This window comes from Myzus persicae, unplaced genomic scaffold, assembly GCF_001856785.1.
Source record: "Myzus persicae strain clone G006 unplaced genomic scaffold, MPER_G0061.0, whole genome shotgun sequence".
Taxonomy (NCBI): domain Eukaryota; kingdom Metazoa; phylum Arthropoda; class Insecta; order Hemiptera; family Aphididae; genus Myzus; species Myzus persicae.
In genome coordinates this window covers 335,691-358,647 of record NW_019104167.1, presented here as the reverse complement: position 1 = coordinate 358,647, position 22,957 = coordinate 335,691, and the positions used below count along the sequence as shown (strand labels likewise).

General features: G+C 28.3%; 2 protein-coding genes across 7 annotated transcripts in view; one reads left to right on the top strand and one right to left on the bottom strand.

Annotated features, from left to right (window-relative positions):
• Positions 1-8,052: 8,052 nt before the first annotated feature.
• Positions 8,053-14,376, bottom strand: LOC111039508 (zinc finger protein 345-like). Of its 3 annotated transcripts, none has more exons than XM_022323045.1 (10): positions 13,652-14,376; positions 12,556-12,736; positions 12,223-12,491; positions 11,969-12,163; positions 11,870-11,899; positions 11,612-11,770; positions 10,139-10,452; positions 9,766-10,081; positions 9,413-9,689; positions 8,053-8,709 (listed from the first exon to the last, which is right to left on the bottom strand). In XM_022323045.1, the coding sequence occupies exons 2-10, from the start codon at positions 12,704-12,706 to the stop codon at positions 8,264-8,266; spliced, it is 2,157 nt and encodes a 718-aa protein (XP_022178737.1). In that variant the 5' UTR covers positions 12,707-12,736; positions 13,652-14,376; the 3' UTR covers positions 8,053-8,263. The 3 variants fall into 3 exon arrangements, with proteins under 3 accessions (XP_022178737.1, XP_022178735.1, XP_022178736.1); XM_022323043.1 differs by having other exon boundaries at positions 11,612-11,899; positions 13,652-13,945; positions 14,032-14,375; XM_022323044.1 differs by lacking the exon at positions 13,652-14,376 and adding an exon at positions 12,996-13,094 and having other exon boundaries at positions 11,612-11,899.
• A 148-nt stretch (positions 14,377-14,524) lies between these two features.
• The window catches only part of LOC111039507 (dystrophin, isoforms A/C/F/G/H-like), a 52,321-nt gene continuing 43,888 nt past the window's right edge, over positions 14,525-22,957 (top strand). For 2 of the 4 annotated variants that reach the window (XM_022323040.1, XM_022323039.1), the window contains exons 1-24: positions 14,526-14,972; positions 15,926-15,987; positions 16,068-16,160; positions 16,225-16,302; positions 16,398-16,490; positions 16,612-16,701; positions 16,765-16,960; positions 17,028-17,140; positions 17,203-17,397; positions 17,470-17,651; positions 17,718-17,959; positions 18,846-19,084; positions 19,157-19,333; positions 19,637-19,753; positions 19,827-20,049; positions 20,121-20,332; positions 20,399-20,535; positions 20,589-20,956; positions 21,025-21,149; positions 21,234-21,425; positions 21,553-21,715; positions 21,779-21,898; positions 22,301-22,407; positions 22,718-22,870. In XM_022323040.1, the coding sequence (XP_022178732.1) occupies positions 14,945-14,972; positions 15,926-15,987; positions 16,068-16,160; positions 16,225-16,302; positions 16,398-16,490; positions 16,612-16,701; positions 16,765-16,960; positions 17,028-17,140; positions 17,203-17,397; positions 17,470-17,651; positions 17,718-17,959; positions 18,846-19,084; positions 19,157-19,333; positions 19,637-19,753; positions 19,827-20,049; positions 20,121-20,332; positions 20,399-20,535; positions 20,589-20,956; positions 21,025-21,149; positions 21,234-21,425; positions 21,553-21,715; positions 21,779-21,898; positions 22,301-22,407; positions 22,718-22,870 (3,705 nt within the window). In that variant the 5' untranslated portion in view covers positions 14,526-14,944. Of the gene's footprint in view, positions 14,973-15,925; positions 15,988-16,067; positions 16,161-16,224; positions 16,303-16,397; positions 16,491-16,611; positions 16,702-16,764; positions 16,961-17,027; positions 17,141-17,202; positions 17,398-17,469; positions 17,652-17,717; positions 17,960-18,845; positions 19,085-19,156; positions 19,334-19,636; positions 19,754-19,826; positions 20,050-20,120; positions 20,333-20,398; positions 20,536-20,588; positions 20,957-21,024; positions 21,150-21,233; positions 21,426-21,552; positions 21,716-21,778; positions 21,899-22,300; positions 22,408-22,717; positions 22,871-22,957 lie in introns of all 4 variants that reach the window. The other 2 variants (XM_022323041.1, XM_022323042.1) reach the window with 2 other exon arrangements.

The following is a 22,957-nucleotide window of genomic DNA, read 5'->3' as shown; positions in this document are numbered from 1 at the left end:
CTGTTTTCAATATTCGTTTCTTTTTTCTATCTCTTTTATCCACTAATAACAAAGCAAATAGAACCGTCCCTGCAGGATCCAAACGCATGTTGCTACTTTCTTTTTGCTTTATGTGCCATTAAGGCTTTTTGCAACTTATTATGTGCTTTGTGTGCCCCACAGCTTAAATATGGCTTTATCCTATGGTATTGATATAGTTCCTATAAGGAACAGCTTTGGTGTTTTAGAAAAAATATACACGTTTTTTTCATACACCAAAACGTGAAATTATTTAAAAAATCAAATTCAAATTAACTTTCAAAATAATTAGATGGGAAGAACGCCTTTAATACAAATTAAAGAATCAAAGTGATTAATAGGTTAATATAATAATATATGTATTTCCAAAAAGGGACTCATAAATTTGCTTTAAACTTAAATTGTTATGATATTAAATACATGATATAAAGTATACATTTTCAATGTGAGCCATGAATTGATAATAATATAAAAATGATTATTTATGAATGAGCGGTAATTGTTAACTTGTAGGTATATAATAAAGTAGGAAAATGTTTAAGCATCCTTCCCCAAACAAAGATCCTACGTGCGTGACTGATAAGAAAGCAGGAAAGATGAATTTTGGTATACACCTTTATTGGAGAGTTTTAATTAACATACTAAAAGTCTAGTATAGGACATTTTTTCCGATACTTTTTTAAGTTGCTTGCCTTACACGGAAATGTAATTTATCATAATAAAGGTAATTTAAAAGTTTATGGAATATTTTCACATTACCACATTAATATAAAAACAACTCTTGTTGACTTTTAAAATTATATATATATGCTTCCATGCAGTCAGCAGTTTTAAAGTGAACATTGCCGCCCCGGGAAACACAGCATTATAATGTTTCCTGGATAAGGAGAAAATATTTTTAATAGCTATTAAAATCACTATAAGTACTCCAAAAAATATCTTGCTTCAGAATATAAAATAAAAGTAATAAAATAATGATATTGTCTTACATTAAATGTATCACCCCATATAAAATAACTTTAACAACGATTAATTTCTTGATTGTTCGACTCTAGTTATAGAGTAAAAACTTAACGTTTTTATTGATAAAATGATACTGTGGATATAGGCTTTAATATATTCCACAACAATGTTTATTTTAACACTAGGACAGGATAATATAATTTATTGAAATAAAGCCATTTTCATTTAATTAGGAGCCAAATTGCTAGACTCACCTGGTCAGTTGTTTTCATCCTTGAATTGCACAGCTGCTTTATCTTCTACCATGGATTTGTAAGTCAAATTGGCTACAACGTGTGTAACATTATTGACGCTTACGTTCTGATCCGGTTCGTTAGGACCAATGTTTCAGCTCATTTTTTTTCAATAAAACTACAAACTTAGCCGAAACAAGTAATATGCATTTCTAGTTTTTACGAGGGGGTGTAATTTATTAGCAGTAGTGCTAATGAAAACAATTATTTTCCACTCCTCTGTTCATATAATTTTAAATATCAAAGTATAACAAATTAACTATTTGTCCGAAATTTGATTACTATAATCTCCATAAGTAGGTACTCAAAAAATATTTTGCTTTAGAATATAAAAAATAAAATACCTAATGAAATAATGATATTGTCTTACATTAAATTTATCACGCCATATAAAATAACTTCAACAACAATATTTTTCATTTTGTGACCCTAGTTACACTTTATTCAAAATAATTAGGCAATTTCTAGTTGTAATTTAAATAGAAACTAAACAAAAATAGTATTTTGAAATGTTATTTTATTAAAAAAAACATTTGTCATGATATATAATAAATTACATCACAATATGTTAGATAAACATGTAACCTGTTTAATAACAATTTTAGGATTTTAGAGACTTAATAATAAATTAATCACAACACATTGTTTAACTTGGATGAATGGCAACATTCTATTGGTACATTATTACTCTAAGAAATTAAATCAAACAACTAGTCCTGTAGTCATTGGTTGAGATCAGTGAAAAACTGTGATTAGGCACTATAAAAATGGTGTTACAAGATTATAAGCAACTACTTGTAATATTTAAGTATTTAACTAATCCAAATCATTAGAATTGGAGTGAAGTACTACATGGGAAGGTGAAGAATTTTCTCATGAACAAAGTATCACTTTTAATTTATTAAATGTATGTCAAGTATTTTCAACTTTACTATTTTTCGTTGGATGGGGAGTATTTTAGATTGTCGACTTAACTAAAGCTGATAGACAAAATGAAAGAAAGACAATATTAGTATTAAATGATTACAATAATTTCCATTAAAAACAATATGAAATTACCACGTCATACGTCAACTTTGGGTAATATTTCTAGTAAAATACGTATTGTAATTAGTACTAATTACTATCTAAATACTTGTGTACTAAATTATTTCAAGGTATATAATTTTCCTCTGTCATGGTTGAAAGTACGAATATGTATTAATAATTAATACAAAATAATAAGAATGCAGTTGGTTCTTGATGTGGAGTGGTGATTGGCTGAAGTCCCTAATGGGTGTCAATCATCGTCCAGCGTCGCTAGCTCCCGGATGGGTGACCACCTGGGTGTTTAGCGACGAATCCTAGCTCCTCATGCACATGTATTACTCAAATCTAACCGTGACCTCTTCAAAAAATGCTGATTGCCATTGTTTCCGATGCTGTAGACAAAAAAAAAAATCCAAATCGTTTATTTTAATTATAGCCACTAATAATTATAATTATTTTAATGGTATCGGTTATTGGTGGTGGGAGGGGGAAGAATTTACCATCCAGATTACGCTTCAAGAATTCCAAAATAAAATAATTTCAATACGTTGTTAAGTTGCTTCAAATCTAGACATCTTTCTAGAATTTTTACAGAACATATGAAGTTTAAAAAATTAAGTGTCTAACACTATTATATTTGTATTTATCAAATAAAAAAGGTTTGGGTTTTTACAGTACCTATCTAAAATATGTACAAGGAGATGTGAGTGGGAGTCACCCATGCACAGGTTTGCTTGGAAAAAATATCATCCCCCCCCCTTTAAGTTTAAAACTTAATTAGCACCAATTATCATAAGTTAGGTGTACAAGTTAATTTCGTTTGTAAAAAGAATAGTTTAAATGAGATTATCTTTTTCATAGAAAAATTTATCATCAACTTCGTTGAACTAAAAACGAAATAGAGTAAATATAAAAAAAAGTGGGCATAAGGATCTCATTCTGCTCTGCAGTACAATAATGTCTAGTGAGGTTGCTGGCATAAATGTTTTAAATTTGAATTCAATGATATAAAATTATTTTACATGAAGTATATTAAGTACTAAGTATATTTTATTATATTATTGTTAATAAAGTAATTTATTTTACTATTGTCAATTAGACATTATTACATATTACATAGTAAAACAGTAAGTTGAATAAATTTTGGTCAAAAAAATTGCAATTGAAAATGTGATTGTGTGTACAAAATATAATATTCTTTGTACATTTTCAGGGGCCACGAATGATTTTTAAATTACTACAAAATAACTAAAATCATTATTCTCATTTGTTTAAATATCTTATTTTGTTTTAATTTGAACTTAATATATCTATATAAAAAACTGTAAGGGTACCTACCTACCAACATATTTTTTTCAGATTTTTGGTTACAATATGAAATACTTCTGAGAAACCTTGTTTAACATTTTCAATCCTAATTCCTTACTTATAAGAGTTGGACTTTTTATTCATTTTTAACTACAAAATTTTTTTAAAAATTGACGAGTTTGATGAATATTATCAAAATGTTAACTTGCAATGCTTATAAAAAAAATCGTTCTTATGTCCTCTTCCTTAGTACTTTTGAACTATTACAATAAATAGCAACTTATGAGGATGGTTGAAATATACATTTTCAAGCATTTAGACACTACAAAACAAATGTTATTAACAATAATCAAACGAAACTTTCAAAACTTTATAATTAGCTCAAAATAAGTCAAAATATTTTGAACATCTTAATGCGTATAGTAAATGAAATAATAAACATTTGGTGAAAATTGCATGTATCCACAGATATTTTTTTTTAGAGTTAGAACAAAACAAAATCAATTTTTTCAAAAACTAGTACTGCATATAAACCTCTGTTTTTAATAGTTTTTTCAAAACTAAAGGTGATATTTTACTTTTGACCCCCCCCCCCCAAATTAACCAGATTGATTTTTCTACCAGAAATGATATCAAATCTAATCGAAGCAGCAATTTTACTGTCACAAAATAGGACAACGGACACAAATATATATTTTTTTAAATAAAATAAAAGCACATTGGGGGACGGAGTGGCCGAGTGGATAAAGCGTCCGTTGCAACGAGCACCGTCGCCGGTTCGAACCTCGGTCACGGTGTCCGGAGAGAGGCCGCCATCCCCCAACCGGGCATGGCAGAAACCTACGGTTGCCCACTAGAAATTCTGCCAAACAAACACACACGTGTTCCGTAACCCTACAGTTCCAAAACCCTTACAGTACCACAACCTACAGCTGATGGCCTCAGTTATCGAAGCTTAAATAGATAAAAAAAAACAACACATTATTGAAAAATCAATACATTCATTGCTTCGTTCAGAATCTAAAACAAGTTTTTTATTAAAATAATTGAAATAATCTAATGTTCTTTGAAATAATTAAATTATAGAATTTTATTTCTATAATCTTTATTCCGTATTCGAATTCATATTCTGAAAACTATTCATAAGTCATTTCGTTTGATGGAACCATCATGTGGACAAAATAATTAGTTTATTAATTGTAGTAATCACTTGATTTTAGATTCAAGAAATATACAATCTATACTATTAAACACAATAAGTATATGTGAGATTATTGTAACAAACTAACGAAACATTATGGAGTAACGTTAATAAGAAGCCACCCATCAGTAGCACTTATAGCTTGTTTATTATGTAATGACTTATAACTTATTAGAATTAAGTTAGATGATCCCTACAACATTTCCTTTTCAGCCTGCGACGTAGATTTCCAGGAAGTGACGGAATATGTAATCCTTTTATTAGAGGATTTTCATGGTTTACTAATTTATTATAAAATCGTTGATAGAAAATAGCAGATTCTTCTTCAACTGTTTTTATACCTAGGTTCTCTGTGGAGGGTTATGTTAGAGACGAAGGGCAGGGCATTTGTGATTTCACGAAGGGTAATATTTTGGAAGGACTGAATTTTATTTAAATTTTATTTTTTTGCCGATCCCCAAGTAGTTGAATTCCATACGTCTATATGGGTGTCAGAAGTGATTTATATATTTGAAGTTTTGTTTTTGAAATGAGAATTTATTTTTTGAAAGTAATACTCTTAGAGAGCGGGAGCCGGAGCGGGCATTAGGTATTACCTAATTTTTTTTTCTTAATATGGTTTTCCATGTTAGTCTTTTATCGAGGTTTAGTCCTCTAGTATTTAAAGTGTCATGAGCAGGGATAGGTAAATTATTTACAGTTACGTTAGGGCAAAGTCCGTGTCTTAGGGTAAAAGTTGTGTGAATGGATTTGTTGTTGTTCAATTTAATTTTCCAATTGGCATACCATTCTGAGAGTAGATTTAGGTGGAATTATAAATTTCTTGAGGCAATTAGTGGAGCATTATGCACTGACAATATGACTTTATCATCAGCATAATCAGTAACAATAGTATTTCGTGAAGAGGGTTGATCGGCAGCATAAATATTAAATAAGATAGGAGAAAGTACACCTCCTTGGGGTACTCCTGCACTAATTGTGGCTATATTTGAGGTGGTGGAACTTTGGCGTATTTGAAAATGTCGGTCTGTAAGATATGACTCCATTAGTAGAAATAGTATAGGAAGAAGAAATTTAAGAAGTTTAAGCAGAAGACCTTCATGCCAGACTTTGTCAAATGCCTGGGAGATGTCTAAAAATTCACCAGTACATTAGCATTTGTTTTCAAGAGAGGTAGAGATTGCATCAATTACTTTATGGGCCCAGTGTACGGTGCTGTGTTTGGTTCTAAAGCCAAATTGTGAGGATGGGAGTACATTTTTTGATGTTATGTGCGGATAAATACGTTTGAGGATGAGTCTTTCGCAAATGTTTGATAAGTATGGCAATACACTTATAAGTTTATAGGATGTTGGGAGGTCGACTAATCAAATCTGAAAATTAAATTTGGCATCCACATTTAAAAAATTAATCTATTTATAATTGTTGTAAAAAATTGGACTCTTGCAAATTCCGACCACATTGAGCGTGTAGTAAAAATACTACAGTAAATTGCAACCGGGATTTTTAGGTTTCTAAAATGGATATTGTAAATTGCGTTCCGGATTTTTCGGTTTACAAAATAGGTATAGTTAAATTGAGCCCATAGTATCTAACATCTAAGTGACCTCCAAAACATTGATATCCATTATATTATATATATATTCTATTTTAAATACTGTTGTTCATTTAATATTTACCGCTTATAGTTTTATGGATAAATTATAAGAGTTACAATCTGAAATCTACATTAAAATTAATTGTATAAATGAATCTTTTAGATTTTCAAAACACTAAATCAAAAAATGTATTCAACAATACCATGTAAATACTATTATGAGGGCTGAATATGTGAAAATGATGTCTCATTCCTATATAATATGCTGATATATAAATTAAAATTGTACGACTGTTAACTACACATTATAAAATTAACCTGATTTTTTATTTTTATTTTCTACATGAATTAACCCTAACAAAAAAAATATTTAAAACAACTTATTAATAACATATTATTTTATTAAAAAATAAAAAGTTTCCATTTTTATTCACTAATTTATTTATTTCAAGCAAACCCAAAAATCATTTTTGGAAGACAGTGATAGTGACAACTCTATAGTGGTGTCCTCTGGCTAATGCTAAGTAACTATCATAAAAAAAAATATTTCTATTGGGTGCAATTTACTACATAGAAGTTTGAACCTGCAAAAATACCAGGAAAAATGTATTACATAGAAATGTAAGCCTGGAAAATACCATGCGCAATATACGTTCGCCCAAAAAAACACAACTTTTAACATACATATGGAACAAAAAATTAACACAAGTCTTTTGTCTAACACATTGTCAGATAAATGTCATTAAATGTGTTAAAAAAAATGTAGCACTAGCCAATATATTATTAGCAGTCCTGAGGAAGACATCAGATATTTTTGTTTTCAAAAAATAAATAGAATCAAATACATATAAAAGTATAATTGATTTAGAATTAACATTATGACATTTAACATTATAACAACCTTTAAATACCTTCAGTAAAAATAAAAAAGATGTTTACCCAAAATAAAATTGGTATATATTAAATTAATTTCTTAAGATTGAAATATATTATTGCATTTTAGTAACTGTATAGGTATACTTATACATTTAAATATAAACAATTAACCCGAAATCTTGCCATTTAACTCATTTTAAAACAGCTTAAAATTATTTCACTATTTATTATTTTTTTAATATGATTGTTTGGTTTATAGGTAATTACACTATTTTTAAAAAAATATGGGGTTTTTAACTTGTTTACTTATCTAAATATATTTTTTTAATCAGGTAAGATACTTAAGAATACATTTTTAAACCTTTCATACTACATGTATATATAAATATATAAAAAACAGATAATTTATTCAAGGAACATTTAAGTTATAGATATTTTTTATTATTATTAGCCAAGTCTTATAAATATTGTACATTTTCCATGAAAATGTGCATCAAGTGTTGATTTCATTAATACAATCGCCATTTACGATGTTTTAAAATAATAAAAACTTGTTAGTAAGAGTACAATAATTCAATTTATAATAAATACTCAACAAATTGTGTTAATTATATTACACATAATACATTTATTGACCCAAATGTCTATACTTATATAATGGTATACGGGTCAACCAATTTGAATAATTTACCTTGTTAACGTTTACTTATTTGATTTTAATGTCCGAACAGAAAGTAATCAAATGCAATTTTGTTATTCAACTAAAGTTTCAAAATAATTCTATCAGACTTAGTAACAGCCAAAAACAACTCTTAATCTTAAGATTGTTCAAGTCAGAGTCTGTTTTTTTTTGGATTTTTGATATCTTCATTCAGTGGCCATGTTTACTAAAAGTCAGTAAAATATTATAAGGTATAATATAAGGTCTTTGGATTTAAGAAGTTGACCAAATCGTACAAGACTTTAAGTTCCCCCTAATCATTCACTTTGTAATAATTGTTCAGGATTTGATGGAATCCAAACATATAAAGTATTTGTTTCCCGATCAATTATTTCTTGACGGCCATTAAACTGTTCATAACTAGTTGATTCACCATTGTGATCGTTATCTTGAGCTCGTAAATTGAGATTAAGAGGTGCACTAACTTCATCTGCAGTTAATATTTGATTGGAATCATGAGAGAAATTGTCATGGAATTTGACATCTCCGTCAGATTCTGCTTCTATTTTATCCTTATTCACTTCCAATTTAGTTAGATGGATACTCATGTCTGAAGATGTGACAATCCCACTCACTTGACCAGCATAACTATTAATTTGAACAGAGTTTACAACATCTTTCCTATGTACTACAGTATGTCGACGCATGTCTGAACGTACTCTGAATGCTTTACCACAAGTTTCACATTTATATGGTTTTTCACCTAATAAAAATATAAAATAAAAATGATGCATTATGAACTTCAGTTATTAAATTTTATTAAATACCAATTGTATTAGAACATACATTGGCATCCGAGTTTTTAATCAGAGCACACTAATTTTTCTCAAATTTTAATTATTTTTCAATATTCTTAAAATTCTAAGTCATTTGCACATGAAAAACACCAAAAGATAAGTAAAAAAGCTCAGGTTAAGTGTGTGTTGAATGGCTTAATTATTGAAACAATTAGAAAATTATTAAACTAGAGCTCAAGAAAGATTATAAAATGTAATATATTTAAACAAAATCTTTGTCCATTACATTTGAGAAATAATTTATACGTGTTAGAAATTAATAATTTTTGCAGATATTCACAAGGAGGGAAATGTGGGTAAGGTTTATCTAGCGACTTAATCTGAAAAATTTGTTAAAAACCATAAACTGCATAAGGTGAAGAAAAAACTTGATATTATTAAAGAAAATGTATTTACTAGATAAAAGTCAAAGTTTTTTAACTTGTTATACTGAGAATTAGAAGAGAATGGGGTGCCATTGCTTTAAAATATAGACATTTTAATTGCTTCACATTTTATAATTTTTGTATTTGTTGAGAAATTATTGAAAAAGTAGGATGTACTAGGAAGATGTATAGTGAACTAGAACATGTAATATATACAAATTATCATCACAAATGTATTACATACCTGTATGAATACGACGATGATTTTGCAAATAAGATGATGCTCGAAAAGTTTTTTTACAAAATTCACAAACATAATTTTTTTCTCCTGTATGTATTCGACGGTGGACAATTAGAGAGTATTTACGAGCAAAGTCTTTACCACAAAATTCACATTGAAATTGTTTGGATTCAGAATGTAATGAAGCAATATGATACTTAAGGTCGCCCCACTGTCGAAAATTTCGTCCACACCATTCACATTCAAATGGCTTATCACCAGTATGCAGCCGATTATGTACCTAGAAATATAATTAACAGTACAAAAATGTCAATAAAGTATTTTATATTATCATTATGTAGGTAAGTAATAAATACCTTAAGAGCACTGCTGGAGAAGAAACTTTTGGGACATAGTTTACAGCTATGTGGCCGTTTACCGGAATGCGATCTTAAATGATATAGTAGAGAATTACGATGATTGAACTTCCTTTTACATTGAGTGCATACAAGATTTTTTGATATATTTTTTTTCATTATTTGTTCCAATTCATCTGTATCATCTTCCCAAGTGTGTTCTGCTCGACTGTTTTCCCCATTATCATCATTTCCATTTAACAAACAATCATTTTCTTCTTTTGGTTTAATCATAGGACCTTCATGGTTTGTAATACTCTCACCATTGTACTCCCAACTAAAAAAATTCAAGAGTTTATGTATTAATTATATTTATAATTATTAATTTTATTACATTTGCTCTTGTATTGGTTGCTTTTCATCAGTTTCTGATTCAGTATCAGCTACGCCAGGTACCATATGACGAATACCTTCCATTAAATCTTCTGGATCAGAAAACTCTTCCAAACAGTCCTGTTTAACAGTAACAACAGTTGCAGGTTGTGGGTGTACAGAAGCCATATGAATTTCCAATGCTTTTAAACGTCGAAAATTTCTACCACAGAGATGACATGTAGGGAATGGCTGTTGAAGTTGAGCAGCTAATATAGACCCATCAGATGAAAATATGCAATGTTTGTCATCCTCCATGCTTTCCTCTTCTGTTAACTAAAAATGTATACAACTGATATGTTAACATTTTTGTTTTATTATAATATTTGTATACAGTAGATCGTTTGCTTGAAGCAAAAACTGTTGAATATTTAATTTTTATTATCTATATGCCAATTGGCAATTTTACATTGATATTTTTAAATTCTTATCAATATTGAGTTTTTGCTCTAAAAATGTTTGTTTAATCTTGAGTATTAAGTAATGAAGTCACTAATGTTAGAGTAAGATTTACACATTCATCAAATTGACAATTCCATTATTGGTATATTTTTAAAATATAGAAAAAAACAAGTTTTTAGTAGGAAATCAAATATAAATAACTTTTTTTTAATTGCAGAGCTTGTGTTCTCAACAAGGTGGCATTTAATTCATAAAAGTGATTAAGGTACTTGCATGTAAATATATAATTATAACTCAAAAAAAAAATATGGTAAAAACATCATTACATTATATATTAATTATTTATATAAAAATAATTAACTTTATAATATCATACCCTGTATTATTATACCCATGAAAGTGTATAGTATTTATTAATTATTGTAGTGTGAGGCGACCGGAGCTGGTAGATGTTGGGAGCGACTAATTATCAAACTTTAAGAGGATGTCAGAGCACTATATATTTTTTCTCTGACTCACAGGCAACATAAAAATATATGTTCAGTAGAACTAATCCTACATTGTTACTTTTAGTATTAGAATGAATTCACTTATTATTTGTGTCGCTGTTAGCTATTTCAATTGTTGTAAGTTATGAGGGTGTAAATTATAACATCTTTAAAATGATTGTAAATTAAAATAGCTACCCAGGTAATGTTCTTAACTTAAAAGTTAGTTTATAGGTGAATTCATTCCAATATTCAAAGTAACAACACAGGGTTTGTTCTACTTAATGTAAATTTGTTATGTAGCGAGGTCAGAGAAAAAAAAATGGTGAGCTGACATCTTCTTAATAGAAATTTAGAGAAATTTAAAGGATACATGAACATATTTACCAATGCACGTTCCAAGAGTGCCTGCTACACATTATACTAAAATACTAATTTTTTTTCTGGGTTACAATAACACACAAATACTATAATACATTTGCAGTTGATGAGTTTTTGCTTTAAGTTGACTAAGTTTGAATACGCAAATAAATAGATGACCTTACTCTATAACTCTGAAGCGGAGGAAGATTATGAAGTTCTGGTTGGTCTTCAATATATTGATTTTCATTATTATCTGTTGGTTCTTGAACATTGTGATTTTGATAATTTACATGATGTGGTGAAGTTCCAGAGTCTGTAGTAACTACAATTACTTTACTTTGCTGTGGTTCATAATGAAATTTTAGATGTTCAAAAAACTTTATTTGATGAGTAAAATGTTTATCACAGATCTCGCATAAGAATGGCATTCGACCACTTACTTTCTTAGGAGCATGTACTGATTTATGTGCCTACAAATAAAGTTTGATTAAATATGTTTATATATTTGACTTAAAAGTAAAAGAAAAAAAATCAATTACGGTAACAGCGGATTGAGAATTAAACTGTTCACCGCATTGTTTACATTTATAACACTTAGAATGAATACTTCTCATTGGAGCGGGGGTGGATTCTCTTTTGCGAAAACGTTTTTTGTGTGGCAAATTATTTTGTATTTCAGCATGGTAATCAGATTCTGAAGCTTCATCTTCAATTAAATTTTCAGAACTAATAATCTGTATAAAAGACATTCAAATAAATAAATTTAAATGTAAAATATATTTATGTATAATACTTGTTGATTATTGATATGACTTGGAGTTTGTGTTGAATGTTTACTATTTGTATTTAAATCAAAATCAGTACTATATAGATAGCTGGTCATAAGATGAGTGTCATGATGGCTACCATCAACAAGAGATTTGTTTTCTTGGGCAAGCTCAGCAGCTAGTTCATGAGCTAATCGGTGGTCATCTTCAGTGAGTGTTGTAGATCCATCACCAGATAAAATATCATTTGTATCATAATACCCAGTTGTGTGATGAGATAATTCTCCATTCTCATCTAGAGTTATATTATATGTTAAGTTCTTTAGATGTTACCATTTTAAGTTGACGGAAATACTTACCAATACGGAATTCTTCAGGCAAATTGTGTTGGTTACTAACAAGTTGTTTACTATTTTCTTCAGATACATGTTGATGACCATGTTCAGTGATATACTGATCTGCAGTTTCTAAAAATTCTCTTGATCTTTCATCCAATATATCATTATCCATAGCTGGTAACTGATATGATAACAAAGTCACCTATTAAGCATAAAACCAAGATAATTAAATTGATATTAACATTTAACGGGTTTATTTATTACAGAATATATTTAATAGCACATTTAAATCAAATAAAAACTTTAAAGTGTGAATATTATTACTAATAGGATGATTAAAATTCACTAATAATAATATTTAAAAACTACTTTCATAACATTTGAATTGTTTTTGTTGATGTTAACAACACAAATCTAGGTTTCACATAAAATCATTTACAAAAAATATAGTAGATACCTACCTAGTACCTACATTAAAATTATTGGATATAGTTTTAAGGAATCAAATTGTTCAATTTCAATAAATATAAGATAATAATTTATTTAAGTTTAATGTGATTAGATAAAAGAAGTTATCAAAGTATTTGTAAACCTTATATTTTTAATCTATAATTTGTCATACTTAAATTTGAATAAACAAATAGGTATACATATTTATATATAATGGAAATTATTTTGATTACATGGAGAGTGGTTTTAATTTTATTTAATTGAAAATAAATTATCAGTTATCACTAAAATTCATTTTTGTTCAATCATACACAAACAAAATACTATTGTCATTCATTTAAACTAGTTCCATATGTTGGACATGTCTAAAACATGCATTTATTTATCACTTAGTGAGTATAAGGTTTGGCTATCACTTTGGTGTAATTTGTTTTAGTACCCCGGTACATAAATAACATCACAAGTCTACAGCATAATGACAACCCCATCAATCATAGACACAATCTGTTACAGAGTCCAAACATTTGGGCCACTCTCACATACACTGGTTCACAAAGGAAGAGGGTGAACATTGTGAAAATTGTTTGACAGTACTTAAGGCTCTTGGCATTATTGTTATGATATGAATTGACAGATGAGAGAAACGCGACTGACTGATTTTACTCACCAACAGCGGTAACGTGACAAACCAAAAACAATAGCCCGAGGACGGACACTTATTGTTCGTCTGGTGTCTGTACCGTCGTCACGCCACATCTTTCCTCCCAAACGTCCGGCGGCGATCCAACGTCTGCGAGCTGCTGTACACGGCAATCCAACATCGCGAGTGTCGGTATTAGTAAAGGTGCATTGGTAATGGCGTATTTGCCACGGTCGGAGGAAATGGACAGTCCAGAAAAACCGTTCAGACTATCAAATGTCGTGTGCAGAGTGCAGAGCAAGTGTTCGGGACGAGTACGCACTGCGCCGGATTGAAGATAAAGTGTATAACGGGTAGATAATAATTAAATAATAATAATAATAATAATAATAAAATTGTTATTATACCGACGAAAAATATGCCTATGACAACAACGCAAGAACCGTCTTCGAGGTTGTCGAGGAAAATTCAATTTGGTCGCGTCGAAGGGGTCTACTGATGGAATTTCTCTGGTAAAACTGTTTGAGAGATTAAGATTTAAGAGAAAAACATAAATTGCATATTATATATAATGCATATAAATATATAATACATATTATGGTATATTATGAATAATATGTACTGTGTATATTAAAGCGACACACGTAGATATCAAAGTATCAACTAAATACTAATAAGTAATAACTATTATAGAAGTATCTAGTATTGTTAATATATAATATAGGTATTGTAATACGGAACGGCGTAGGTGATATACATTATACATAATAAAAAATAAAAATAATTATTATTATTATAAAAGCATACGATCGGCGATGGCCAAGTGGGGCCAGTGGGGGTCTTAAGGTTGATTGTCAGGCGGGGGAACCACACGCGATACTGCAGGCATCTAGCGTACAAATCGCGACGGCCGACGCGGACCGATTTATTTTTCCCGACGAAATGAGAATGACGATAATATACACATAAATGTATTATATCACGATTCATGACTGATAAACAAGTACTACCGCGATTCGGGTCAATCCTTTCAAGAGTCGAGACACTGCAGAACTACACAGTTATAAATTATAATCGTATAATGTACCAGAGATTTATTTCCCGGCCGTCGCGATGACGACGGAGCTTTTTAGACTTGCCGCGTCTGTCCACCGTCTGATCGTCTAGACTTCGCTGTCGGCCAGCGAAACTCCGGTGCGCTGTTGTGTATATTTCTCAAGTAATCCCCACGTCCATAATGTTACACGGCGCGGACACCTGTTGCTAATTTTCTGTTGCGAATTCCGGTTGTTAAGACTTCCTGTGTCGTCGCTTCGTAATATGGCTACGATGGACAGCATACTCGTCGGTACGTATGTCTGTTGGTTTAATCAACCATTTTTCGACAAACGTGTCACAGTCATCTTAATTGGTTGGTTCCCCAATCTTAAAGTTGGTCCTGCTCTCTGAGTATTATCTTGTCTACCTAAAAGCTTACTCAGCGTCAGAAGATCATTTTCATTTCTTTTTTTTAGCTTTATTATTATATGTCACTGTTTTCCAAAGTTAATTACAGTATTATTGATCTATAAACGCTAGTAAACCTTCTATGTATTAGAAAAATTTGGTACATTTAAGATAATTTGTAATCTGTATTTATGGATAATGTTTGGCCATAATAGAGCCATACAAATATTTATAAATTTGTAACCCCTAATTGTTCATGTATTTTTGTTTATTTTTTAAATGGAACAATTTGAAAAACACTGATAAAAATATATTATTGTTGATAAATCATTTCAAGTGTATTGTAACATGTTGGTTTTGGATATAATTTAAGATATTCTATTTTAAGATTTTAAATCATCGTTGAAAATAACATTTTTATAAATATTTATTTAACATTGAAGTTATGTCCAAAACTATTAGATCATATAGGTGTTTAGCCTATAAAGATAAATAGGTAAGAACATTTAATTTATGAGTATGTGTTATGCGTTTTAGTAATTTTCTATGTTTTATAGTCAACTGATTTACATGTAGTTTTGTCTTTTTTTCTAAATGTAATATATTTTACTTACAAACATTAATTCTATTCAATTAATGTTGGAGTTATAAAGTAATAATTAATTTAGTTCTTAAGATTTGTGAATAGTATACTAATGAGTTCTGTCTTATTATTGGATTTTTTTAATCATGTAGGCGTGTTATATATAATACCTACCTACTGTTTACTATAATGTTATCTTTGTTGTTATGTGGATGTGTTTGTCTATATTATATAGCTGGTTATAAATTAATATTATGTGCATTTTAATTTAGACGAACGTGAAGATGTTCAAAAGAAAACATTTACCAAGTGGATAAATTCACAACTGTCAAAAGTGAGTTAATATATTTTTCTTGATAAATCTTTTGAACAATATTATATAGTCATTAAAAAAAATATATTATATGGTTATAGGAAAATCATGAAGTCATATCTGACTTATTTCTGGATCTACAAAATGGTACTAAATTACTTTATTTGTTAGAAATTCTAACTGGCATTCAAATTGTAAGTACTTGTATGATGAATATTTATTTAATGTTGGTTGATCTATTTTTTTTTTTTTTTGTAGAAACCAGAAAAAGGATGTATGAGAGTCCACCATCTGAATAATGTAAATAAAGCGTTGCAAATATTGGAACAAAATAATGTAAGTATTATAACATTTTTCTTATTAAAGAATGAAAAGTATTTTTGTTTTAACATTTTTTGTGGCTATAAATTGTTACCATTATTAATTTTTAGGTAAAATTGGTGAATATAAGTAGTAATGATATAGTTGATGGAAGTCCAAAACTAATTTTAGGATTAGTATGGAGTATAATATTGCATTGGCAGGTAAATTAAACATTTGTTATTTGTATTATATTTATTAAATAGCACATTTTGTTATTAAACCAACAAAATATGGTTTAAACTTTAAATAGCACTCATTGATAGTTTTTATGTAAACTATTAGGTTGATTGTCATTTGAAGGAATTAATGTCTGAATCACAACAAACAAATTTAGAAAAGACACTGTTGGCATGGTGTCGTAAAAACACAGAAGTAAAGATATTAATTTAATATTTTATTACAGAATATAATTTTAAATCTTATGATAACTTTCAGGGTTATGATGTTGACATAAAAAATTTTACTACAAGTTGGTCAGATGGGTTAGCATTTAGTGCATTAATACATAAATTCAGATCTGATCTTTTGGATTATGATACTGTCTTAAAACAACATCCAAATGCTAGACTTGAAAATATATTTTCTGCTGCTCATCAGAATTTAAATATTGAACGTTTATTAGATCCTGAAGGTATTTTATATTTTATTAAATATTTATAATTCATATTAATTTTTATTCTTTTGTTTAATTTATTTAGATGTTAATACATCCATACCCGACAAAAAATCTATTATGATGTATGTAATGTGCTTGTTTCAAAGATTATCTCAATATTCATACGAAATGGGAGCTTCAAAGTCTGATATACAAGTAAGGATTAAAATAAAAAACTATTCTAATAGTATGTTAATGATTTACAAATATTTATTTAGTATGAAGATAGATTTAAAAAGTCTGATGAAAGACCTTTGAGTATGTTAACAAATATTTCGGTTGAACTTGGTGGTTATCAAACAGCATTAGAAGAAGTTTTAACATGGTTACTAGAAGCTGAAGATCGCTTACACCAGTCAGAAAAAACTCCTGAAGAACTGGAGGGTGTTAGGGAAATATTTCACATGCATGAAGTAAATTAATTTATTATGAAGGGCATAAAAAATAAAATAAATTAATTATTGATTTAAAATTTTCTTTTGAAGAATTTTCTTATTGAATTGTCGCATCATCAAGAAGGCGTTGGTTCTATATTAGAAGAAGGGGCTAGAATGTTAGCTGATGGCGGTTTAACTGAAGAAGAAGAACAAGAAGTTCGTATTCAAATGAAATTGTTAAATTCGAGATGGGAAAAATTAAGAATTACTGCTATGGAAAGACAAACCAAGTAAGTGAAATTTATTTTATAGATACAAGGTTATTATTTATTTCACTGTTACTTATTTACATTTAGGATACATGAATCTTTAATGGGGATCCAGCAAAAACAATTAGATGAGCTACGTTTGTGGCTAACACAAACTGAAGATCGTATATCACACTTGTCACAATCTGCAAAAATGGATGTTGACTGCTTACGTTCACAGCTTGAGGAACATTCTGCACTCAGAACTGATTTAAGGAAACAGCAGCTATCGGTTGATTCATTATCTAATCTTGTTGTGGTTATAGATGAAAATACATCTCCTGATTCTGGTAAGTATTTTTGAGCTATTTGTTACTATTATTTTTTTGTCTATCTTTTCAATTCTTAATTTTCCACTATTTTGCTAACTTTTAAGTATGATTTTCTTATTGCTTGCAGTTTTTTAATACAACAATTATAAGTATTCTTGTTTATTATCAAGTTTATTGCTTACTGCTTAGTAGTAGATTTACCATAGTTTTATTCAGACATATTTTCAATATACTAATCCTTTGAGAAAGGAAATAAAATATATAGCCGCTTCTCAGAAATTAGATGAGGAATAAAAAATTGAAAAAAAAAATTATTTATGTCAGAGCAATAACATATATTTTACGTCTTGTTTTCACCTCCATACTTGCAGCAACAACATTAAAATAAATCTTTGAACAGCTATATTATAGAGGTATTCAAACTATGTAGTTTCCAAGGGCATCCCAGGAGTTGACGAGGGGAGCTGTGTCAAAGAACCAGAAAACAAAATGAAACATAACTATATTGATGATAGCAATTATGTAAACAATAACAAAATACTCGCAATGTTTTCATTATTATTCAACCATACATTTTTTGTATATGATTAATAACTTAGAATTAAATTTACATTTATATAACAATTACTATTTTTGTCGTTTACAATTTGAGATTACTCAAAATATTGTGAAGAGACAAGACTCACATTGTATGAAAAAGTTTGAACTTGTTAGCTTATAACTTATAAGATAAAACCCTATAAAATAAAGAAAAACATAGTGGTAAAAACGTAAATAATATATATCAAAATGTTTTTAAACTATTAACAAATTTTTTTTTTTATATTAATATAAATATAATTTAGATACTGTCTAGGTCATATTTTTACCTTTTATTTTCTTTAAACAATATATAATTTTATAGTGCACGTACAGATGGAAGATGAATTATCTGCTTTGGGCGAGCGTTGGGCTCATATTTGTAAATGGGCAGAAGAATATGGGGTTAAGTTACAGACGTTACTAATGAAGTGTAGTCGTATTACGGAACAATTATCATGGTTACAATCATGGTTTGATTCCAAAGAAATAAATCTTAAACACATGGAATCTAAACACGTTACTGAAGTGGCAGAGATTTTGGATAGAATCAAACAGTTACAAGTAAAATATTTTAGTATCTGTGATTAAGACATTTTTTGGAATAATAAATATTAAATAATGTGTTCATTGTAGACTTTACGCCATCAAATGTCAAGTCAACAAAAAAATATTATTCATCTTCAAACTAAAATTCAGAGTTTGGAAGAAGAATTTTTGTATACAGAAGATTGTCCTTATTCAGAAAAAATAGAAACTCTACAAGACAGATGTGATGCTTTAGTACAAATTATTGAAATACAAGCTCAAAGAGTATGTTTATTTGTTTAATCACAATTGAACTAGCAGTATATAAGAGTAAAAATTGAAAAAAACATGATTACCTTTCATATTACTTCACTAAAAATTGATAATTTATTGTAAATTATACAACAAAAATACTACATTCGATTTTCAGAAATTTATTTTTATTCTTAAAAAGAAATATGGATTATGAATTTATTAAAAAAAAGTTGTAGAACATTGAGTTTGAAAATTACTAAAGGAAATTTTCTGTATATTAATTAAAAATAATCAACAATTTTACCTAAAGCTATTTTTGTATTTCAATTTTAGATACTAGATGCTGGTTTTGAATTTGATTTAATATGCGATTCAAATTCTGAAAAACCAGATGAAAAACTTTTGGAAGACAGTTCATTTGATGGTAGTTTAAATATGTCTGATGTTGAGGTTTTTATTTTTATTATTATGTTTTTTATGCTTCTTAAGTGCATAATTAACATGATATATTGTATTTTTTAAGGAATTTGGTTGGAAGCGTAGAAGGAAAGGTGGATCATTTCAAGAAGATGAATATGATAATGCTACATCAAACTTGAGTAACTGGTTAGTAAGAACTCAAAAATTGCTAGATGAACCTTTAGAAGTAGAAGAGCAAGCGGCTTTATATGAAGATATAATGTCTGAAATTGACAGTCAAAAATCTCAGTTAGATTTTGCTAGTAAATTTATAACAAACAACGAAAGTAATGTTAACTTTATTGTAATTACTGAAATTAATATAACTTGATGAATGATTATTTTTATTTTTCCTTAGGCAATAATACTCCATTTCCCAAAGTAGATCGTTATAATACATTATGTACAGAATTTAGTGATTTGGAAACTTCTTTGGTTAAATTCAAAAATAAAATAAAATATAACCTTGAAAAAAAACAGACATCAAAAGAAATGAACAATTTAAAATTAATATTTGATGGATATGCTAAATGGCTGGATAGCGGAAATTGTACATTTGAACAAATTAAGGTTAGTAAAAGCATTAAAATGTAACTAACAATTGAAAAATCTGTAATTAAATAATTTTTTTTTTAGGTAAAATTAAAATCATTAAAATCTCTCGAAGAGCGTATTACTAAACTTCAGACACAAAGTAAACTGTTGGATTCCAATGACTCCATAAGAAATGAAGTTGAAAAATGTGTATCAAGTTGGAGTTCTTTGAACGAAAAGTATGTATAAATTCAAAAATAAATTTTACATTTTTCAATAAATTTTTTTTTAGATTTTCTACTTATGAAATACAAGCAAAGTTATCGCAAGAAACCAATTCTAACAGTAAATTTAAAGAATCTAAAGAAGAGCTTACTGGCTGGATTAATAAATTAGAAGGAGTATTATTGGGAGAACCTGTCCTAATGAATTATTCAAAAGTTTTAACCAATCAATTAGAACAATTAAAAGAAATGCAAAAGTCAGTTAATGATCGCCGTGACACTTTAGAAATGGTAAATACTCTTGGGCAAGATATTTTAGAAAAGTTAAATAGTGAAAAAGCTGCAGAACGGTTAACTGAAGACCTTCAAGATTTAAATACTAGATGGAGTGATATTCCAGTACTGTTAGATGAACGCATTTTGAAATTACAAAAAGGTATTTATTACTTAGCATATTTTACTAACTAATATATTAGTTACTAACTAAACTATTTTTATTTTTAGATTTGTTTTTAGTCCTAGAATTAGAATCTAATTTTAGAACATTAGAAGATTTAATGGAACAAAGTGAAGATCTGTTCAATTATTACAATTCTCAAAGTGATCAACCGGATTTAAAAATGATAAATGTATGAAAATAAGATAAGATAACTTAAAACTCTTTAAATTAATATTTTATAATTTTATTGAATAAATGAATAATTTATTTACAGGATGTATGCGATTCTGTATCTCAATTATATGAGAAACTGCATGGTGATATGATAAATATATTTGAGTCCTCAGTGGATACAAAATTTATGATCGATATGAATCAAAAATTAGAGTCTATTAAAGAAAAGTTGAATACAATTGTAAAATTTAAAGAAGATATTGCTATTGTAGGATTAAAAACTATTGAAAAGGTTATTTATTTAAATGCAGATATAGCATTACTATGTTTAATATGTCTTATTATTAATGTATTTTAATCTGTGCCAAATTTTATAATTATTATTTATTATCAAACATTATCAATTATTATTACTGCAGGATTATTCTGATGTAAAAAAATGTGTATCTGAAGTGGAAACATGTCATTCGTATCGAGAGAAGGATCCTATTGGTTCAGCGGGTGAACTTATTAAATTAAAGAATAAATACCACACTCTTCATGACAAACTTTTGGAAAAAAAACCAAAATTAGAAAAACTTGGTTAGTGTTAGTGTTAAATAAAAACATTTATTGATTTAATTACTTAACTCTTATCTTATGTAGAACTCAGCCAAGATGATAGTGTTAAAATGTTAGTTTTAAAATGGGGTAAAGTTTTCGATGGTGTGCAACTTATAAGAAACCGTTTGCAACAAGATGTACAACTTCACTCTGAGTTTAAAGGTTAGTTATTTATTTTTAATGTTTTTGACCTATGGACTAATCAGTCTTAGTCTTTGTTTCCCAATCTTCACCATTAAAAGTGAATCCCATTTTCAATTTCAACTTTCAAAATCAAACATTTTTATTTAAAATTGAGGTTTTAAAGTTATTCCATTAATTTTAAAAGGTATACTTGTTTTTAAAATTAAAATGTTGTATCTAATGAAAGAAGAAGGCATATTTATTATTAAATATTAATGGTTTAGTTATCAACATCTAAGTTTATTATTAGTTATTATAAAAAAGTATATTTAAATCAACCAACTATATAGCATTATGTGTACAAATGTTGCCCAACGCTTAGTCACAGCTTTCAGGTAAATATAATTATTTATAATCTGTTTAATATGTTTATGTACATAGTTTTAATGTCTCAAGAGAATGTATGGCTTGACAAATTAGATAAATGCCTTAAAAAAAGTGTAAAAACTATAGCAACTGATGCAGAAGAAATATCTGAAGAACTTGATGTAAGTATATATTTACTAACTGTGTTTTAAAAAAAAAAAAGTAATTAATTTAAATCATACTTCTATAATGTGACCTATCTTGCTGCCTACACAAATTTTCTCAAGCTGTTTTTATGATTCTTGAAAAAATTGTGGAGTTTGTTAAATAGACATTTATAAATATTAATTTTTTTATATTTCATAAACAAAATCGAATTTAAAAATAACTAAGTAGACCTAATCATTTTTATTGAATTAATTCATTTTATCAAAATACCGAGCTTTTATAGAAATTATTATACATTCTTGATATTGATTTATCTTTTTTTAGGACTTAGAAAACTGCCTCAGAAATCATCCAGAATCCAGAGTTGATCGATTAAATGAAATTGGTGCAATTTTATCAGATCACAATGTTATGGCATCTAGTATAAAAGTAGATTTAGCTAAAGTTACATCACGTTGCAAAAAACTTACAACTCAAGTAATTATTTATTTTATCTGGCATTTCTTACAGAGGAGACAGCTTAAGTTTACCCTTTTTTCTCCTATTAAATTAAAATGTTTAATG

Bases quoted from the DNA above. Each gene is read 5' to 3' on its own strand.
- LOC111039508 (XM_022323043.1), bottom strand. From the start codon at position 12,706: ATGGATAATGATATATTGGATGAAAGATCAAGAGAATTTTTAGAAACT. The intron at 11,900-11,968 runs GTAATTGATTTT...CTTTATTTGTAG, and splicing joins ATTCTCAATCCGCTGTTACC to GCACATAAATCAGTACATGC. The intron at 8,710-9,412 runs GTATGTAATACA...TATTTTTATTAG, and splicing joins TCATCGTCGTATTCATACAG to GTGAAAAACCATATAAATGT.